This window comes from Babylonia areolata, chromosome 24 (assembly GCF_041734735.1).
Source record: "Babylonia areolata isolate BAREFJ2019XMU chromosome 24, ASM4173473v1, whole genome shotgun sequence".
Lineage (NCBI taxonomy): Eukaryota > Metazoa > Mollusca > Gastropoda > Neogastropoda > Buccinidae > Babylonia > Babylonia areolata.
In genome coordinates, this window is record NC_134899.1 from 17,114,027 (window position 1) to 17,135,646 (window position 21,620).

A 21,620-nucleotide genomic window follows, 5' to 3' on the forward strand; every position below is an offset into this window, starting at 1 on the left:
CTAAAGTGGATGATGTGATGACGAAAATATTACAGGATGTGTGGGTGTGTAGGAGTGAGTGTAGTCTGTGTATCGTCGGTGTGTGACGGGGTGGGTTGGGGAGTAAGGTTTGATTGAGGGGGTGGATAGGGATGGGGTGGAGGAAGATGAGGAGAGGGATTAGAGAGCGTGTGTGTGTGTGTGTGTGTGTGTGAGAGAGAGAGAGAGAGAGAGAGAGAGATAGAGACAGCAGGAAGAAGGCCACAACCAGGAAAGCAATTTAACCAAACTGTTTACCAGATATTTGGTGGGATGGTTTTGGCCCCTGTGGATGTCGGCAGTAATTTAACAAGGATAGACCCCAGCTTATAATGTGGACTGTTAGTTCTGAGACTGTCATTAGTTAAAACCCTGTTCACATGCACTGATGCACAGACACACACCAACAGACACACACACAATAATTTTACGATTACTTTCAACTTGATGTGGAAAGGTTTTTATCAAATTGATTTAGTAAAATTGTTTTAAACCTTTACCATTCAGTGCATGTTTGAAAGTAGATGTTAGCAAATCGTTTCAGTAGCAGGCACACATCATTTTCTACTGTAGTTTTCCTGTGTTTGTACTTTGAGTTGCATCCTCTGTGTCCCGAAAAGGGGTTACAGGATGAACTGAATTCTAAATCTGGAAATCTTGTGTAATTTTATTACATGGTAAGAAGAGTAAACAAAACAAATTTTTTTTAAAAACTTAAAAAGTCAAGATAACAGCCACCATAAAGAAATGCTGAAGAAGAAGAAAGCTAACATAGGTGATCTGATGAGAGAAGGGATACATCCTTGTGACTGTGAACAGGAGAGGAGGAAAACTTGAGAATTGAAGGGTGTGTGTGTGTGTGTGTGTGTGTGTGTGTGTGTGTGTGTGTGTGTGTGTGTGTGTGTGTGTGAGTGAGTGAGTGAGTGTTCGTGTGTGTATGTGATGTGTGTGTGTGTGAGAAAAGAGAGAGAGAGAGAGAGAGAGAGAGAGAGAGAGAGAGAATCAGTTAGGTCACGACAAAAAACAAAAACTCTGTCTCATGTGTGGAAAAAAAATCTCCCCATTGTTTCATTCATCAAACATGACCCGTCGTCTGCTTGAAATTTGAGGAGAGAACATGAGGACTTCACACAACTAGCATATTTTTGTCTTATTTATGCATAAATTTAATGAGTTATATTGTATCCATATTATTTAGTATTAAGTTTTGTGTATTGTAAAAAAAAAAAAAAAGAAAAGAAAAAAAAAGAATAAATAAATAAAAAATCAAAATAAAGAATGACTAAAAAAATATTTGGCAAAAAAAAAAAGAAAAAAAAAAGGATACCCATCTTTCTTGATTAATAATAGTCTCAGTTTTTGTTGTGTTTCAGCCAGTGTCAGTAATATCTGGAAAGTCACAAACAAGATCAGAGTAGCAAAGTGACTGACACAGAGTTGTGATAATCTGCACACTGGAAACTTAGCATTTGTCCATATAGAAATACTAAATCTTGACTCTGAGAGGATAGCCCCACCCTTGGAATAAATACCCATAATTCCTTATGTTGATTTTTCCACAGGTAACAAGGACTGTAGAAAAGGGGTTTTAAACAACCAACTCAGAGCAATGCTTCGTGTCATCATCACCCTTCTGTTACTTTCACAGGTGAGTACTCATATCTTATACACCCACCCACATACATACCCACATACATATTTTATTTGAGAACATATGTTTATTACCCTTGTTTAATCAAGTAATCCGCGTGTGTGGGGTGGGTGGGGGTGGGGGCGGGGGGGTGCGGGTGTGTGCTGATTATCTGGTTGCGGTTTTCTGCAATTTATCTTTATTCTTATCTGTCTATTATAATCAATGTGCAGTATAGTAGGCTATGTTTATAATTATATTCAAATAATGTTTCTTAATTCTTTCTGTTTTTACATTAAGAATACTAGTTATTACCTGCAGTGTGTGGATGTATGTATGAAACGGTGTATGTGATATTTTTTACAATTGTATCTTCGTAATATTCGTAAAAGCTGTTGTTGACTTTTACAGTTATGGTCCCCATGTTGTTTACTTGTCTATGTTGTGATAATGCACCTGACCAAATTTCTCCAGTTGGAGATAATAAAGTTATCCTTATCTTATCTTATCTTATCTTATACATACCCACATATACACACACAAGTAAGCAAGAATTTACAATGAAGAAAAGCACATAGCTACACCAATGCAAGGACTCACACATATGTTCACCTGCACCACACGCACTCCAAGCCCCCTTTGTTTTATCTCTCTGTCTCTCTCACACACATACATGAACATTTGTATCTGTCTCACTTTGATCAAAATGACATACATATTTTCATCCTTGATGGAAATACGGTATAAAATATTACAGAACCCTTCACTCTCATCAACATGCATAATGTCAGGACAGTGCGGATTTGTAGTTCCCATCGGATGTACAAAGGTCAACAAGAGAGTGATAGAGGAACAGCGCAATAACTTCCTCTCCACTCTGTGTTCTGGCCTCATTCATGTCCACTATCCGGCCAAAGTGCAGCTAGTTTTTTCCTGTCTGATGACCCAGATAATCGGCGACATGACTGTTTTGCTGGTTCTGCTACCTGCTTTGTCAAAGCTAAGCAAGATCAGCCTCTTATAACCTCTGGTGACGTTTTCTTTTGTCATGAAAATAACATGATTTTTCTTTGACTGAGGAATTGACTTCCTACTTTTGTTTTCCTTTATGATTCAGCTTGCTGTAAAAAAAATAGACTTGATTCATAATTGTGTTGGGTTTTTTTTCATCTTGTGCAAAATCAGATTCAGAAAGACTTTTTCCTTTAATGCTATGGTAACCACTATGTTGAACAAATTTTGCTTAGTTTTTGTTACAGTTGATCGTACTACAGTTTCCTGTAAAGAAAACATGTTTTTATATTGCTCACTTTGTGCCTCTCTTTCACCATCTCTCTCTCTCTTCCTCACACACACACACACACACACACACACACACACACACACACACATCTAACCAACACAGGCATGAAGAATTCAAATTTCTATGTCAGCAGTTATGTGGGCGTTTTCTTTTCGTGTTTGTTTCCTGCTGCCAAGGGGAAAACACTTAACCCACACGACTTAATTTGACACTTGTGGCATGCAACAGGTTTCAGTCATTGACAAAAATGGAGCGTTGGGCCCAGTGGTTAAGTGCCCTTGACAGGAATGCAAGTGTCCCGGTATAACAGGCCAAACTCTAACCCTGGCTAGTTTATACCCTGGGTATAAAGTAGCCAAGGCTAGTTTAACCCCTGGGATCAAACCTGCCTAGGCCATGCCATACCTCGCCTGGCCGGAATATACCCCCAGTGTACACTTCACTCGCCCAGCAAGTCTGAATCACATTTTTGTCAAAAATAATTATATTGACAATGGAAATTTATGTAGCACCTCCCAAGGCTCTAGGAGCTTTACAATGATAGCAAAAACAAAAACAAAGGAACAGTGATATACAGTGTATAACAAAAACTTGCTTTGCATGTACAAAAGCTAAAAGAAAAAAAGAATCTACAAAACCGTCCAACAATTTCCTACCGTGTGCAATAAACTCATATAAGAAGCAATAACCTATAACAACACACACAGAAACGAGCTACGCGCACACACAAACACATGATTGCGCACACCCCTACCCCCTCACACACATTTGTTGTAAGTATGAGTTCTGCGTACACTCATCATTTTTTGTTTGAAATCAGTATTAGTTAATGGGATATTGGTATAAAAATTAGACAGGTTACTTTCATCCGTATTTTTTTGTTTTGGGGGTGTTTTTTTCTTTATCTATCGGGATGATTATGCATGCTTTTTATGGATTGAGAATAAGCGTGTTCTGTCTTATGAACATTCAGTAACTGCTTAGACCAGAGGGTATTTTAATTTTGGCCAAAATTGTTTGATTAGAACCGTTAAACCATTTCCTGGTGTGTGCGTCTGTGTGTTTGCACACGCTGATGTAATATTGGTATAGAGTAACTTTTCTTTTCTTTCTTTTCTTGCTCCTTTACATTTTGTGGAGACCTCTGTCCTCAATACCTTGTTGTTCTTTCATGTTCGTCTAGATCCTTCTTTCTTTTTCTTTCCTTATACTTGTACATTACCTATAAAATCGTTTAAGTTTTATTTATCCTTTCACTCTTATTGGAGCATGAAGGACTACTATCAAATGATAATTACACACCCAAAATAAGACATTTAAATACATAACACTATAACTTAACATTAAACAAATATGTTCCAAACTGCAGTTAATATTTAGGTAGACAACTACTTTCACAAATTTCATCAACTTACTTATAGCAAACATAGCTTTTCTGCTTCTTTTGAACAAATATTTTAAAAATTGAAAACCAGCTTTGGAGATAGAGATATTTTCAGGCATATACTTTTTTCCCATTTTCCCCCATTTTGAATAAAAACCCGTTGTGTCAATGTTGTGTACAAAAAAAAAAAAAAAAAAAATGTTCACCTAACCTTCATTCTAAGGTTGTTAATCTTGGCAGTAGTATTCACACCAGTGAAATATCAATGTATTTCAGAGAAAAAGAGGGGGGTATAAAATGACCCAGGGGATATAAACTGGCAAAGGCAAAACTATATCCTGGCTATATTGTAGCCTAGGCCACTCTTTTTGGGGTATGTTCTGGCCAGGCCAATTTACGCAGGGACTTACTCTGGACAGGCTTGAGTTTGGCCTGTTACACTGGGTCCAGATCTTTCTTGGACATGGATGATTTTTTTTTTTTTTTTTTTTTTTTTTTACACTTCCCTTGTTCATGAGGCCTCATGTGGTAGTCTGGATGCTTGTCTTTTGGATGAAATAAAAACTGAGGTTTGATTTAAAGTATATACTTGAATAACACACAGAATAACCTACTCCAAGATAGTTGTCTCTCTCCGTAGAAAAACCCACTTTGATGGTTAAACATATTATTACTTGCTGACAGAACAAAAATAGAGAAAAAGGAGTGAGTGTTCTGCATTGTGGCAGTCTGGTCTCACCTGTGAGAGTAGCCTGAATTTCACACAGAGAAATCTGTTTACTGAAAAGTAATACAAAACATTACAAATCAACACAATACAAGAAGCACATGTACATGATGAATAAACTGACAGTGTTGTTGATTGGACTATTTCACATATCATGACAGCAGTTATATTTCAGTAGTCAATATTGATAATGATAATAATATTTATTATTAATGACGGGCGCAATAGATGAGTGGTTAAAGCGTTGGACTTTGAAACTGAGGGTCCCGGGTTTGAATCTCAGTAACGGTGCCAGGTGGGAAAAGGGTGGAGATTTTTCCAATCTCCCAAGTCAACATATGTGCAGACTTGCTTGTGTCTGAACCCCCTATGTGTGTATATGCAAGCATAAAATCAAATACACATGCTAAAGATCCTGTAATCCATGTCAGTGTTCGGTTGGATATGGAAACAAGAAATACCCAGCATGCACACCCCTGAAAACGGAGTATGGCTGCCTACATGGCGGGGTTAAAACAGTCATACAGGTAGAAGCCCACTCATGTACATACGAGTGAATGTGGAAGTTGCATCCCACAAACAAAGAAAAAGAATTATTATGATTGATAATAGTAATTATTATTATCCATATAATTTCCATAATGAGAGCAGTGTTTGATATAGCATTAATGTGTTAACATGTTTAATGTGATAATGATCGTGGTTAAATGCCAGTCATGATTTCTCACTACTTAACAATTATATTAAAGCATACTTTTACATTTTGTTTGGTTGCAAGGGATTGAAGAATCATTTTCCCATCAAGTGTAGCACATGATGGGCACAAAAGCCGAATGGTCAGTGTTGGACTTTGAATCTGAGGGTCCTGGGTTTGATCCCTGGTTGTGGTACTTGGTGTATTAAGATTTTCTTATCTCCCAGCTAGACAGATGTATAGACCTGCTTGTGCTATCATTCTTATTTAATTTTATTCTACTTTTATTGTTATTTTATTTTTAATTAATATTATTTTTTTTATTTACTTTTGTTTTTCTCAGGGCTTGAATAAGTGTGTTGGATTATGTGGCTTGTCAGGCATCTGCTTAGCAGACGTGTAGCACGTATGGATTTATCTGGACGCAGTGACGCCTTCTTGAGCAACTGAACTGAACTTAACTGTGCCTGAACCCCCTTCAAGTGAAAATACATGCAGAACAAATGTGTTTATTTAAGTTCCTTCAATCCATGTCAGCGTTCGGTGGGTTATAAAAACAACAAGAGAGGCAAGGCCTTTCAAGACACACTTGTGATACACTTTAAAAATAAAAAAAAAGAATCCAAGCTTTTTATATATTGAGTATAATTTCAAAATGTAATGTTTAAGATGAGAAAGATCAGTTTAAAGTAAATTAAGTCCCCTAGCATTAATTACAGAGTAATTTCCCTTTTTTACTATCTGCACCAAAACGTTTGCAAAATAAATAAAACTTCCATGCTGAGCAAAAGAAGTTCCTGTTTGAACAGAAAATGATGATAATGACTGCTCTTGTTGTTGGGTCAGAATATCAGATCAAAGTGCCAAGTTCAGAGAACACAAAAAATATAAATATAACAGTAAATGCAGTTTGCATATAATTAGGCTTCATTCTTTATTTTTTTGTGCCCATCCCAGAGGTGTAATATTGTTTTAAACAAGATGACTGGAAAGAACTGAATTTTTCCTATTTCTATGCCTAATTTGGTGTCAACTGACAAAGTATTTGCAGAGAAAATGTCAATGTTAAAGTTTACCACAGACACACACACACACACACACACACACACACACACACACACACACACACACAGACAACCAAACACCGGGTTAAAACAAAGACTCACTTTGTTTACACAAGTGAGTCAAAAAAGTGGGTTTCACCATACACCAGCATTGTGCAGTGAAGCGTGGATTATAGTGATGCACACGCTGGACTATGTACTGAGCGTTTTGAGTGTTGAGTGTGCATGTTGCAGGGAAACAGTGGAGCAGCCACCAGGAGAAGAAGAGAAGATCAATGTCCTAAACTGTGAGTGGGCCTCAGAGATCATGTTACCAGTGGTGTGGATGTGTATGTGTATGGGTGAACATGTGTGTGTGTGTGTGCAGGGGGTGAGATGATGGGAGGGGAGACACGCAGGAGAGGTATTGTGAATGTGTGTGAATGTGGGTTTGAGGAGAGGTTTTCAAAGTTGTGAGTGTGTGTGTGCATGTTTGTGCATGCCTGCGTATGTATGTGTGTGTGTGTGCACTTGCATGTACATACATGTGTGTGTGTGTGTGTGTGCAGGGGGTGGGGTGAGATGATGGGAGGGGAGACACGCAGGAGGGGGATTGTGAATGTGTGTGAATGTGGGTTTGAGGAGAGGTTTTCAAAGTTGTGAGTGTGTGTGTGCATGTTTGTGCATGCCTGCGTATGTATGTGTGTGTGTGCACTTGCATGTACATACATGTGTGTGTGTGTGTGTGTGTGCAGGGGGTGGGGTGAGATGATGGGAGGGGAGACACGCAGGAGGGGGATTGTGAATGTGTGTGAATGTGGGTTTGAGGAGAGGTTTTCAAAGTTGTGAGTGTGTGTGTGCATGTTTGTGCGTGCGTGCGTATGTATGTGTGTGTGTGTGCACTTGTATGTACATACATGTGTGTGTGTGTGTGTGTGTGTGTGTGTGCACATCCAAACAGAAAACTCAGGTGACGATAAGATGATTAATTTTGGTGACATTTCAAAGATGAAAACTACAGTCGCAGGATCTTGGAGCACAAGAACTTGCATACCTCATACAGAAAGACTGACAGCAGTAGCATGAGAAACATTACTACTGACTACAGTGCTGCATCCACATTGAAACACAGGCCTTTCTTATTTATTTCTTTGATTTTATGTCTGTTCACTTTTTAGTGATTTAGCTCATTTTTCTTATTTTAATTCTAGCCTGTTTTTAGTGAAATGCACAAATGATTATAGTTTCACTTTGTTCGCAAATGCTTTCATATATATACATTTGGTACTTATAGATTTTTTCATTTATGAAATTCCTTCACAGAAAAGTATGTAAGAAAGGTATTTGTAAAATACCCACAACAATCAACTGGCATGAGTTAAATGGACAATTATGGACTGAGAAAACTTAAAAACAACAACAGTTTTGGTAAAGCTTAAGCTCAGAAATAGAATAAGATTTGAAGAAAAAAAAAAAGACAGCTTTTGTGGATGGAATGGAGTTACTGAAATAATAGTAAAAGGAAAGGCTACAGTTAAACAGCGGGGTGGCTTCTGTTGTTGTTTTTCTGCAGAGAGTTTTTGACTTCAAGTTATGGATGCCAGCCCTGCAGCCTGTGTAATCCCACTGAGCCAAACTTTAACCCACAATTCATCAGAGAAAGCTGCAGAAATAAACATCTAGACCTCGTCATCCCTAACAAGGGGACCCAGAGACTGTGGTGTGATGACTTGAATGGTCCTTTTCCAGGTAAGTGCAGGTGTTACAGAATCTTTTTTTTTCTTTTTTTTTTTCTTTTTTTCTTTTCTTTTTTTTGCTGCCCCATCATCTGCACCGTTTCAGTGGCATTACTCCCACGCCGCTCATTTAGAATCCCCCATACACGGCCACACCCGGGTTGGTCCGTCACAGTTCCAGCTTCGGCAGTCTGCAGGGAACCATCAATGTTAGGTCACCAGGAGGCCACACACCAGAGGAGACCCTGCACTGCTGCTGAGTCACTTTGGTGGTGTGTGGTGCTTGTTCTGATTTAACTTACTTAGGACACCACCTACTAAGCCCCCTACTAACGACAATAATGGCTTAGTTGCGGAGCCAGACTGAGTGAGTGTTCCTCCCACAGTGGAGACCGCCACCACGCCCCTCAAACAACAGCCCCCCGTGAATCTGCCGACACTGAAGACATTGACAGGACTCACCCCAAGCATGGAAGTGGATGGGTATCAAAACTGAGGTCACCATGAGAGCAGGGCATGAAAGGCCACAGACTTTGAGACTGTTTTGTTTATGTCGATGACGATGGAGGAGGAGGAGGATGACGATGTATGTTACAGCATCTTTGTGGAGTGGTGGCCTAGTTATAATGTGTTTGTCGAGGAAGCTATGAATCTGAGCATGCAGGATTAAATCCCACACTCACCAGAATTTTCTTCCTCTCCACTGGACCTTGAGTGGTGGTCTAGATGTTAGTCATTCAGATGAGATAAGCTGAAGTCCTGTGTTTTACATCCACTTAGAGCATGTAAAGGAGCCCACTCAACAAGAGAGTTGTCTGTCAAAATTCTGTTGAGAAAACGACTTTCATAGATTAAATGCGCTTTCTGAAAGAAAAGAAAAAAAGCAAAAAAGGCTGTGCCGCACTGTAGCAATGTGCTTTCCCAAGGGTGACCAGCCTGGATTTCACACAGAGAATTCTGTTGTGACAAAAAACAAAACAAAAAGAATACAATACAATCTTCTGGATTTTGTTTGTTGTCATAAATATTCTTCTTCTTGGTGTTCACAGCTACACCACCAGTCCAGCTCAGACAATGAAAGACGTCGGGTTTTTTTTTTCCTGCTCTTTGTGGCTGCAATAAAGTTTGGAGATACTCCTGTAAACATGCCTGATGTGTGCAGTTCTGACCCATTTCTTCCCTTCTGCAGTGATTCATGTTTTTCCCCCCCAGAGTGCCCTCCCATACCAGAGGCAGCACTGAGAAACTGCACACAGAAGTGCACAGACCGTGGTCGGCGGTTTGCCCCAGGCTGTCAGTGCCAGGTGGGGTGTCCTGGAGAACCAAATCCCAGCAGTGTGGAGTGCACCAGAGACTTGCACTGGAGGAGCAGCAATGGCAGCAGCAGCAGCATAAGTTAAGATAAGATAAGATAAGATAAGAATAACTTTATTATCTCCAACTGGAGAAATTTGGTCAGGTGCATTATCACAACATAGACAAGTAAACAACATGGGGACCATAACTGTAAAAGCCAACAACAGCCCCAACAAATATTACGAAGATACAAATGTAAAAAATATCACATACATCGTTTCATACATACATCCACACACTGCAGGTAATAACTAGTATTCTTAATGTAAAAACAGAAAGAATTAAGAAACATTATTTGAATATAATTATAAACATAGCCTACTATACTGCACATTGATTATAATAGACAGATAAGATAAGAATAAAGATGAATTGCGGAAAACCACAACCAGATAATCAGCACACACCCGCACCGCACCCCCCCCCACCCCACCCCACACACGCGGATAACTTGATTAAACAAGAGTAATAAACATATGTTCTCAAATAAAAGCATTTCACATATTCGCTTTTAAAAACATTGCAATTACTTATTACATCGTAATTATTAAACAGAAATATATTTAGAATATGGACGTTAGCATTAGACATATTCATTGTACATTCATCCTGCATATTGCACATTATTCTTCCTACATATTGCACATTCATTATAACCAATTGTCACGTTTTAAGATCAGTAAACACACACACACACACACACACACACACACACACACACACACACACACACACACCACAACTAAAACAAGGTACAGCCTATTATGCACGGACTTTCACACGTCTCACATGAGAGTGCACGCGCGCACACACACACACACAGTTCTCAAGAATTTAAAAGGTGGATTGAACGTGGAATAAAAGTCTTCAGAGCTCTGGATTTCAACTTAAAAGTTCTGTAGCGTCGTCCTGATGGCAATAGCTCATAATACTTTGCTAAAATATGGGTGTCGTCAGTTGCTATCTGCCTGCTTTTTTTAACCACTCGACTTTCATACAGCTCTTGCATACTAGCTTGTTTCACTCCCACAATTTTACTGCATACACTCATGACATCGTTCAAAACACGCTTACTCCTCACTCCCAAACTTCCATACCAGCACATAAATGAAACTGTAAGCACAGACTCGATACAACATCGATAATAACTTTGAAGAATATTTGAATTTATACCAGCATTTCTAAGCTTCTGTAAACAAAAAATTCTAGTTTGACATTTCTTATGAATGGAATCAACATTTCTGTCAAAAGTCAGCTTATTGTCTAAGATGGTCCCTAAATATCTATATTCATTGACCCTCTCCACTGTTTGACCATCAATAACAAGGTCAGCTACAGGCAAGGGGTCTTTCCGAAAATCTATTAACATTTCTTTTGTTTTCAATACGTTGAGATCCAGATAGTTTTTCTCACACCAGGAACAGAACTTTTTAATTTCTCTGAAATAAATAGCATCAGAGTTGGACAGATCTTCAATTGCTGAATCATCAGAATATTTTATGACAGGAGTTTCCTCCGTGCCTCTGCAGTCATTTGTGTACAGTGTAAAAAGAACAGGGGACAGCACTGTACCTTGGGGTGCACCAGTAGAAGTAGATTTTAGAGAAGAGTGGGCAGAATGAAAGCGGACGGACTGAGTTCTATTGAGAAGAAAACTTATTATCCAAAGAGTAAGCTTCGGATCAACATCCATGCCTAGCAGTTTGAGGGCAAGGAGATGAGGTTGTATTGTGTTAAAAGCAGAAGAGAAGTCAACAAAAAGGATACGAACGAAGATCCCGTGTTATTCAAATGAAGGAAAGCATTATGAAGGAGAGTTAGGATAGCATCGTCAGTACTTCTGTGTGCTCTATAAGCAAACTGAAGAGAGTCAAGCTGCTGTTCAGTGAAAGAAAGAAGATGTCGGAGAATAATTTTTTCAAAGCATTTCATCACTACTGAAGTCAGGGCAACAGGACGGTAATCATTTAGTGCGGTTGGGTTCTTTTTCTTGGGGATAGGACAGATAGTAGATTTTTTCCAGATGCTGGGGACAGAGCAGTCCTTCAGAGACCAGTTGAAAATTTTACAGAACACGTCACACAACTGGGAAGCACATGTTTTCAGTAATTTTCCGCAGATATTGTCGGGGCCAATTGCCTTCATGACATTCAGTTTTAAAAATAAAGATTCAACAACTTTTGCATCGATCTCAAAGTCTTCACCTGTGTTCCTATCTATGATCTTTTCCTGCAACTGTGAGATAACACTATCCAGTTCCCTTCCCAGATCATTCCTTTCAAAGCGACAGTAGAAATCATTCAGTTTATTTGAAAAATCAATCTGTTCATCCTTTTCCATTTTACAAGCTACTGTTTTCCTTTTCGTTTCTCCAGTGATAATTTTTAACCCATCCCATGCATCTGCCATTCTTCCCGTCTGAAACTGTTGCTCTACTTTTGACTTGAATTCCCTCTGTCCCCTTCGTAATTCACCTCTAAGCTTCTTTTGTATCAATTTCCTATCCTTCTTGTTCCCTGACTGAAACGCTACCTTTTTCTCGTTTAAAATTGTTTTGAGAGACTTTGAGATCCATGGTTTGTTGTTGGGGAAAAGTTTAATTATTTTTGTCGGAATTATCATGTCTTCACAGAAACTGATATAAGATGTAACAACATCAGCTGCTTCATGAACATTCTCACATGGGTCAGTCAACACACTCCAATCAGTACAATCAAAACATCCTCTCAGTTCATCCACACTCTCTGACGTCCAAACTTTCACACTCTTTTTCACAATCGGCTCTGTCTGTATCTTTGGTCTGTAGGCTGGGATTAAATGAACAACATCATGATCAGATACACCCACTGGTGCAAGGGGAACAGATTTGTAGGCATTAGGAATGTTCCCGTAACACAGATCGATTGTCTTGTCCAGTCTGGTCCGGCAGGTAACATATTGTTTAAAAGAAGGTAAGGCTTTCTTTAAATCACAATGATTAAAATCTCCAACAATAAAACACGGGGCGTCGGCAGAGATGAGTTGAAGGTCGCGAACAACACCTGCGATCGTCCTTCCTGCACGTGCAGCAGATGCCTGGTCAAAGACTGGGGCGTACACAACAGTCAAGAAAATACGGCCGAACTCACGTGGCAGGTATCGAGGCCTCAGCGACACTGATATGAGTTCAAGTTCCTGTGTACACAGTTGCTTCTTCACACACACATTCGCACTGTCACACCACTTCTCATTGACATACAGGCACACGCCACCACCCATTTTCTTCCCCACTTTCTTGCAGTCTCTGTCCATTCTGTACGGAGTGTTAAAACCATCAATCGCAACACATTCATTCGACACTTTCTCACTAAACCAGGTTTCGGTAAAACAAAGCACACACCAGTTTCTAAAATCATTTAAAAATCGACAGTTTGCTCGTACTTCATCTAAATTACAGTTTCTGCCGTTTGGATTAAGAGATCTAACATTGGATAAAATCATAGATGGCAGTGGGGGCTTAGTTTTATTTTTTCTCAGTCTTCTCTTCACGCCTCCTCTCTTTCCTCTCTTTCGTGCTTTCTTTCTCTCACCTTCTCTTTCATTCTCTTCATCATCACAAATAAGATCACGGGGTAAAAGTTGCTCAGTAAAAGCGGATGGGTCGCGCACTGACCGTAAACTGAGAAGAAAATCACGGTCGTAATGTAAGGCGCCTGTACCTCCTCGCTGTCCGCCATTTAAACCACCCGGTGACACAAAAACACCACAAACACTAGTCCGGAATACAGCCAGCACCACCACAAACACCCTCACAACTGTCACACTCTTCATCTTTAACACCTTGCACACCTCTTTAAAACAATATAAAAGCACAAGGACAGGGCGAGGACAGCAAAAACAAGGATGAAGCACAGCACAAAACACCTGCGTGTCGCCCCCTCGCGAAGCGCCACCAGTTGCCTCCCGCTCTCCACCACACCCACGCCCACCCCCTCCACAACCAGAACAATGGGGGAAGAAGGATTCTATTTAGGTGTAGTTGGAGAGGGTTTTTTAAAATTTTTTGTTTTGGGGTGAGGGGTGAGGGGTGTCCTTTTTTTTTTCATTGGTTTGTTAATCTTTCACCACTCATCCCAAATCCCCACCCCAACCCACCTCACCTCCATACACACCTACATCCCGGTTCAACTGCCGCAGTCCCTTTATTTTCCTGCCCCACAATTTGCTCTGTTCTGGTGGCATTACTCCCATGCCACTCATTCTAGGTTTCCCCCATACACAGCCACACCCAGGTTCATCCATCACAGTCCCACAGTGCTGGCAGCCTCAGCAAGGAGGTGCCCTGTGTCAGGCCTGTAAGCCTGGTAACACTCCATGCATCCACTTCAGACTGTCAGTCTTTCTGTGGGGTGCAGGGACCATCAGCATGTTTCCCCCATCAGTGTGCGCTGTCTCGTTTACCACATTCCCATGGTTTGATTTTTTGTTTAAATCATGATTGTCCTTTCTGTTGGTGAACATACAAGTTGATTCACTGGCAGTAAAACAGCAGGAACAAAAACTGCTTCACAGATGGAAACCATGTGATTCGCTACATCATCCTTGCAAGTACACTTTACATTGTTGTGTTTAGGAAGTTGATGACTGCTCTCAGGCAATTATGTTTGGTAACTTTGAATTTTGGTATCTTGGAACATTGTAGGAAGTTCTTTTGCTGTTGACATGTTGAAAGGATTACCCTCTTCTGGTCAGTCACACACACACACACACACACACACACACACACACACACACATGCACACACACATGCATGCATGCATGCACACAGGCACACACGCACACACGCACACACACACACATGCACGCATGCACACATGCATGCATGCATGCACATACTTCGAAATGATCAACTCAACACACAGACCTGTGACAGCATTGTGTTTGACATGGTCAGGTCATTGGTAAGTGACAGCCTGTGTGCACATGGATTTCAGATATTGACCAGCCTGTCAGTCCCTGTTCCAAGGCTGAAGATGAAGCCATACCCTGGCACTGGGTGCTTCTGGCTGGTTTTTTTGCCATCTGCTTCGGGGGTGAGTACTTTCCATGAGTGGTTTAACTCTCTCCATACGAATGGCGAAAGAGACGACGTTAACAGCGTTTCACCCCAATTACCACCATCAAAATATTGCAAGCGGAAGGCTCTTATACTGAAGAGGTGAATGTTGACAAAGAATACCACAATTCTGACGACAGAAGCTAAAGGTTGGGTCATTGAGACACCCACTGGACATCCGAGGGGTCTGTGTAGAGGAGAAGAGAGGGCTGGCCGTACTGAGTGAGTTAAATAAAGTCATCATATAGTGTAGACTACTGCAGAAATGGAATCATTACTGACCATATCTGACAGAAGCAGTTGCCGAATGATTAAAGCATTGAACTTTGAACCTTAAGGTTCTGGGTTGGTTCCCACTTCTTGCACATGCTGGGATGAGGGTGGAGATTTTTCCAGTGTCCTGGGTCAGTGTATGTGCAGACCTGCTAGTGCCTGAAGCCCCTTCATGCAAAAGATCTGATAAGCACATTAAAGATCCCTTAGCTTATGCAGGTGTTCAGTAGGTGATGAAAACAAGAACATACCCAGCTTACACAATCCCCAAAATGGAGGATGGTCTTCTCTGTGGCAGGGCAAAAACACTCTCTAAAGTCTCATTTTATTAGATTAACCTAGATTTTATAAAATCCTCAGTTCTTTATGGGAATTGTTTTTATACAGTTTTTATTGTCTTGGTTAAATAGTATATAAATAAACACAAACACTTAGAAATAGCAGCTCCTATTCTGACTTTGTTGGTGTCACAAGCCCACACTTAGTCAAACGCAAAATATATTTGGGAAAAATGCACTTTTTACATCTCTCCACATTTCAAGCTCATCCAACCAGTAGCACATCTGTCATTTTCAATGCTATGAAGGCAGAATTGGGTTTGTGTGCACGCCAACCCCACACACCCCTCTCCACAAATGATGTTCCTCCCACAGACCCACAGCATACAAATTAGCAAGCACTGTGAAATCAAATCAAATCATGGCACATAGAGCCTCGCAGACCGCTAAGATGGTCTCAAGGCCATCACCACATTAACATCATCTTTAACATCAAATGGACAATTTTACAAAATTCTTAACTATTTTCAGAGAGTTTGATGAATAAATAAAATGTAAATGAAGCGTCAAACCTTGACCAAAGTCTGTGACCAGAATGTGTCATGAGATCAAAGAAGGGACTGTTTATAAGCTTCAAAGCTTGTTTTTGTCCGATACCTACTACTACTACTACTATCTTCAAGGGTAAAAAAGCACAGTAAAAACCAATCACTGCTTCAGTCATTTTGCTCAAAATGTTAAAAAATCCCCCAGAGTTTAAAACATTAAAATGTGACTAAAAACATTCACTTCATTCAAAAAAGTCTGTCAGCATCCACGGAGGGACATCACAATACAAAGTCCTCAAAGAATCTGCAGTGTAATGTTTGTGTCTGATGTCATACAGGTCCCAGAAGTCAATGAGCACATGTTTCATAGTGAGAGGTTCGTCACAGGGAATGCATTGAAGGGCCTCCTCCCCTTTTAACAAATAGGAATGAGTGAGAAAAGTGTGCCCTGTGCGCAATCTGCGCAACACAGACTCCTCCTTATGGATCTTAACAACCGGTGGGAGGATCTTGTTCAAGTTGGGACGAATTTGGAAAAGTTTTGTTGTCTGTCCGAGTGTTCCATTCCTTAGGCCACATATCTCTGATGTGTGTGTGCACCTTCTGTTTCATGTCCGTATGTGAAACATAAGACCTGGACAGCTTTTCTTTTCTGGTGTTCCTGGCCACCTGATCCGTGATCTGATTTCCTTGGATGCCAACATGGTCAAGAACTCAGGCCAAAGTGTCATCATACCCTTTGTGTGTGAAAGCTGTAAAAATTTCAAAAATCTACGGCAGTTTTTGGTGTGTCAAATTCCTGCAGGCAATCACCTCCAGAGCTGACAGGGAGTTGGATAAAATCATGAAATGCTTGTGTTTAGCTTGCAAAGCCATTTTCAGCACCAGAACCAGTGTGGTCAGTTCCACTGTTTTGACTTAGCTGTCAGACAGAATGCATTTCGTTGAGGGCTGGTCAGGAAAAGCAGGACTGAACGCAGACGCAGCAACACTACCCTCAGACTTGGAATCGTCAGTGAAGATTTAGTGAAACGAGGGAAATTCGTGACTTGAGTTCAGAAAAATAGCTTCTATAGGTCAAGGAACTGGTGGAGTCTTTTCACTTTGCATGACTATTTTCCTCTGACTGTGTTCTGACTTTGGTATTAAAGATCTCCCAGTTGTGTGTGTGCGTGAGTCTGTATATGTGTGTGTGTGTGTGTATGTGTGTATGTGTGTGTGTGTGTGTTTCAGCCTTAGAGTCTCTGTGCATGTTGAGGGGGTGTCGGGTGGAGGGGGGGGGGTCAGTTTTGACTACATACATGGATCCTGTGCATCATTTCAAATTGTAATGTACTGATTACTTCACACAAAATTTGAATAAGGCCACATAGTTTGTTCAGTTTAACTGGTGGGTTTGTCACAAGAAATGCTTTGAATCCTACCATTTCTGGTTCACAGTTTTATCTTGATGTGGATGTTCCAGCATGTTTTGTAGTTGGAGCAGTGTTGTTGCGGCGACGACGTCAAAAGAGATCACAGTGCCCCTTGGAGAAGAATGACAACAATAACAGTTCATCAACATTTTCCTCATCAACCAAATCAGGTAAGCAAACTTGGTGCGGGTGACTATTTGTTGCTATTACTCTTACAGTATGATAGTCTGACAGCAGAGGAGGCAACTGCTGCCCCAACTATCTAGGCTAGAATTTGATTATAGTGAATGTCTTGCCCAAGTTACATCCCCATTGTCTTGGCTGAGAGGTATTTAGGACAGTCGATGTTTTTGGGTTTTTTTTTCCAGAGAAACAGACAGGTCTGATGCAAGTTACTTCCCTTCAACCATTCAGTGATAGGTCTGACATGAGTTATTTCCCATCAACAAGTCATTTGACATATCTGACAAGTTGCTCCCCTTTGACCAGTCCAGTTGACATGTCTGACACAGCCTGTTGATGATCTGTGGCTGGCAATTGGCGATTAACTCTCTCAATACGAACGGTGAAAGAGACGACGTTAACAGCGTTTCACCCCAATTACCATCATCAAAATATTGCAAGTGGAAGGCTCTTATACTGAAGAGGTGAATGTTGACAAAGAATACCACAATTCTGATGATGGAAGCTAAAGGTTGGGTCAGTCAGACACCCACTGGACATCCGAGGGGTCTATGTAGAGGAGAAGAGAGGACTGGCCGTACTGAGTGAGTTAAAAGCTTGGGGTCAAAATGATAATGGCATTCTCTGGTTACAATCACATGCTGCAGCACCCTTGTGGAGGGCCTTGATAAAAGATGAGCTCCCTTTAAAGATTTCCTCTTGTTTTGACAAGATACACCATTACCCAAAAAAGTTTGGTAAATAACTTGACACTTCACTATATGTATTTTTCCCAGAAAAAAAAAGTTTAGTACATAACTTTAAATGTTTTTTTACCAGAAAAATATCTGGTTGACAACTTAAGACCCTTGTTAACAGAAAACATGGCAGATGACTTCCATGCTTAAGATGCATATATATATATATATATATATATATATATATATATATCAGAAAATAACATTGGGTAGATACCCATAGTCAGTTGCTAAAGATGTCTTTAACAGATAAAAACACTCAAAGATTCAAAGATAACTTACGATGGTTGACGAGATGTATCTTTACCAGAAAAGTACTTCATTGTAAACAGATGCTTTGTGAGATATATCTGTTCGCTGCTTACCAAGATGTATCTTTACCACAAAGCATTTAGTTTATTTACATGTATTGTATTCTACTGTTTGAATGGTTAGGCGATGTCACTGTCACTGTGTCATTTCCAACACACTGTGGGCAACTGTTCCAGACAAAAGCTGCAAGTCTGATGAACTTGCTCAGGACTCAAAGACTTTGGGCTCAGCAACAATCAGCGTGACGGAGGGGAGTGCTCATTCCAATGAACAGGCTGTGTCTCAGCATTCTGTCCATCAGGTCAGTGGAAACTGTGCGGTGCCAGTGGCAGCGGAGACCCCAGCGTCTGTGGTCAACATGGAGGCACCAGCACCGGAGACTGTGCCTTTGCTGGGATCAGGTAAGTGCTTCGTGTCTGAGTGGTATGCAGCTTATGTGGTGTGAGTGGTATGTGGTTTACATGGCATGAGTGGTTTGTAATTTATATGGTATGTGGTTTTTATGGTATATAGTTTACATGGCATGGTTGGTGCGTAGTTTATGTGGTATGAGTGGTATATGAAAGTACTAAATACTCATAATACAAACATAACCTATTAACTTAAAGAAGAGGCAGGCTTCAGCATTGGTGACAGGTAAAAGTTAACCCGGAGAGCGCGATGAGCCACGATCGTGGCTTTCCCGGTAAAGTGCGATGGGCCACGATCGTGGCTCTGTTTACATAAGGTCCGACATCGTACGGCTATGCTCGGCAGCCTTCGTAAAACTGCCTCGTTCTGGTGTTACTGCCTCCCTGCTTGTGTTTGCACAAACTTTGACCAAGTTTATAAGTCCAGATCTTCGTATTTTTTGTAAACAATGAGTGACACTGAAGTTGACAAAGCTCAGGAAATGAGTGACCTTGTCACTAGTGATGATTCATTTGCTGACAGGGATTCTGGTGAAAACGGCTTTGTTATTTTGACACTTGGGCATGCTGGCTTGCTTGTTGTTCATTCAGTTTTGTGTCTCCAGCCACAAAAACTGGGGGGTGGGTGATGGGGGTGGGGAGGGGTGGTAAAGTGGGTTAGGCATGGGTCTATTGCAATTTCTTGACCAAATCAAGCTAGAAAACTGGAAATTATTTTGATTTAAAGCATTCTTGCTGCTTTTGAAAGCAACATGAGCTAAAAGAAAACATTTATTTATGTTTTTGCCTGTGATTGCATAAAGTATTGTAGATGTGCGCGTGCGTGGCGTCGGTGGGTGTGTCTCAAACAAATAATACAGTGCTTATAATTTCATTGTTTCAGTTATATTCATTTCATGATTCTGCAGCCAGAACATTTTCTGCACAGTTTAATGCCAATTTTGAGATATTGACTCTGTAAAAGATGTGAAAATACCTATAAACATTGTGGTTGACGTTTTTGGAAAACAAGTTTGCAAAATTTGTTGTTTATATCCTGTGGAATATCTCCAACTACTTACAAGGTACAGCCTTTTTCTTACTTTTATCCGATTCTTCATTCACTCTACTTTCCAAAAATGTATAGGTTTACCTATTTATTCTTACTGATAAGCATACAAATGCCCCAAATCAGAGCACAGGTAGCGGAGGCAAACTATCCCTTTGTTTTAAGCATGATTTCTGTAAGTATGTTTTATTATATCCAGCACTTTGAGGGTTAAAGTTAAGTTATATTGAAGCTACAGGTGAGAGTGGTTTAGTCCTGAAAACCCTATAGTTTCTGAATAAAATGCAGTCAAAGTCTTACGTGTTTTTAGATATGCCCTTCAGATCTATATACACATGAACCTCTAATATATATCTACTAAGGACATATAGTTAGCGCTCTGCTACATTAATACATAAAATATTGAATACACAATTGATATATTCATGATGCATATTTATGTTTTATGTCTTTGTCTTCTGTATTCATGTAAAAAATGTGAATGCAAAAAATGAATTAAAAAAAAAAGTTTCGAAAAAAAAAAATCTTAAGTGTTGGACTTTCAGACTGATGGTCCTGGGTTCAAACCCCAGTCATGTCACCTGGTGGTTTAAGGGTGGAGATTTTTCTGATCTCCCAGGTCAACACATGTGCTGACCTAGTTTGGGAATCGTCTGTGACTATACACATGCAGAAGATGAAATATGCTTGATAAAGACCCCATAATCCTTATCAGTATGCGTTTGGGTTATGGAAACAACATACCCAGCATACACCCCTCTGAAAACCTAATATGGCTGCCAACATGGCAAAGTAAAAACAGGTATTGCATGTAAAAGCCTGTTGTACATACAAGTGAACATTGGAGTTGTTACCCCAAGTGTGTGTCTTAATGCCAAAAAACACACCAGAAAAACAAAGTGAAATAAAAGGAAAAGAAAAAGACTGCCAAAATGCCAATACAGATATTTATATGATACGGAAAACTCCCTCTCATGCTATTCTTCATGGTGCTTTAAAAGCATAGTGCAATGGTTAAAGGGGGATACTTGATGGTGCTTTAAATGCATAGTACCATGAATTATGTGGATTTTCAAGAATAGTACCTTGAGTAATATGGATTTTCAAGCATAGTACCATGCTTAATGTTGATTTTCAAGCATACTTCCATGGTTAATGTGAATTTTCTAGCATAATATAATCATTAAGGATGGATTTTCAAGGATTAACTCTCTCCGGACAACGGAATACATGAGCATTCCTACATAAAATGTATTCAGATTCGGACGATGGAATGGAATAGCATTTTTTTAAAATAAATATCCATCACACGCTGTACACATGATTTTGTGATTAGCCAAGCAGGGTGCGCTATTGTGGGTCACTCCACAACCAGCCTGTCATTTGTGGCCTGTCTCACACACACGCTGACAAAGTCGCTGACCGGTCGC

At 40.2% G+C, this 21,620-nt stretch overlaps 1 protein-coding gene across 3 annotated transcripts in view; it reads left to right on the plus strand.

Moving 5' to 3' along the window:
* The window catches only part of LOC143298507 (uncharacterized), a 34,504-nt gene that overhangs the window by 7,554 nt on the left and 5,330 nt on the right, over window positions 1-21,620 (plus strand). For 2 of the 3 annotated variants that reach the window (XM_076611340.1, XM_076611341.1), the window contains exons 2-8: window positions 1,581-1,666; window positions 7,055-7,107; window positions 8,373-8,548; window positions 9,748-9,930; window positions 14,865-14,963; window positions 17,551-17,670; window positions 18,909-19,133. In XM_076611340.1, the coding sequence (XP_076467455.1) occupies window positions 1,628-1,666; window positions 7,055-7,107; window positions 8,373-8,548; window positions 9,748-9,930; window positions 14,865-14,963; window positions 17,551-17,670; window positions 18,909-19,133 (895 nt within the window). In that variant the 5' untranslated portion in view covers window positions 1,581-1,627. The remainder of the gene's footprint in view (window positions 1-1,580; window positions 1,667-7,054; window positions 7,108-8,372; window positions 8,549-9,747; window positions 9,931-14,864; window positions 14,964-17,550; window positions 17,671-18,908; window positions 19,134-21,620) is intronic. The other variant, XM_076611343.1, reaches the window with a different exon arrangement.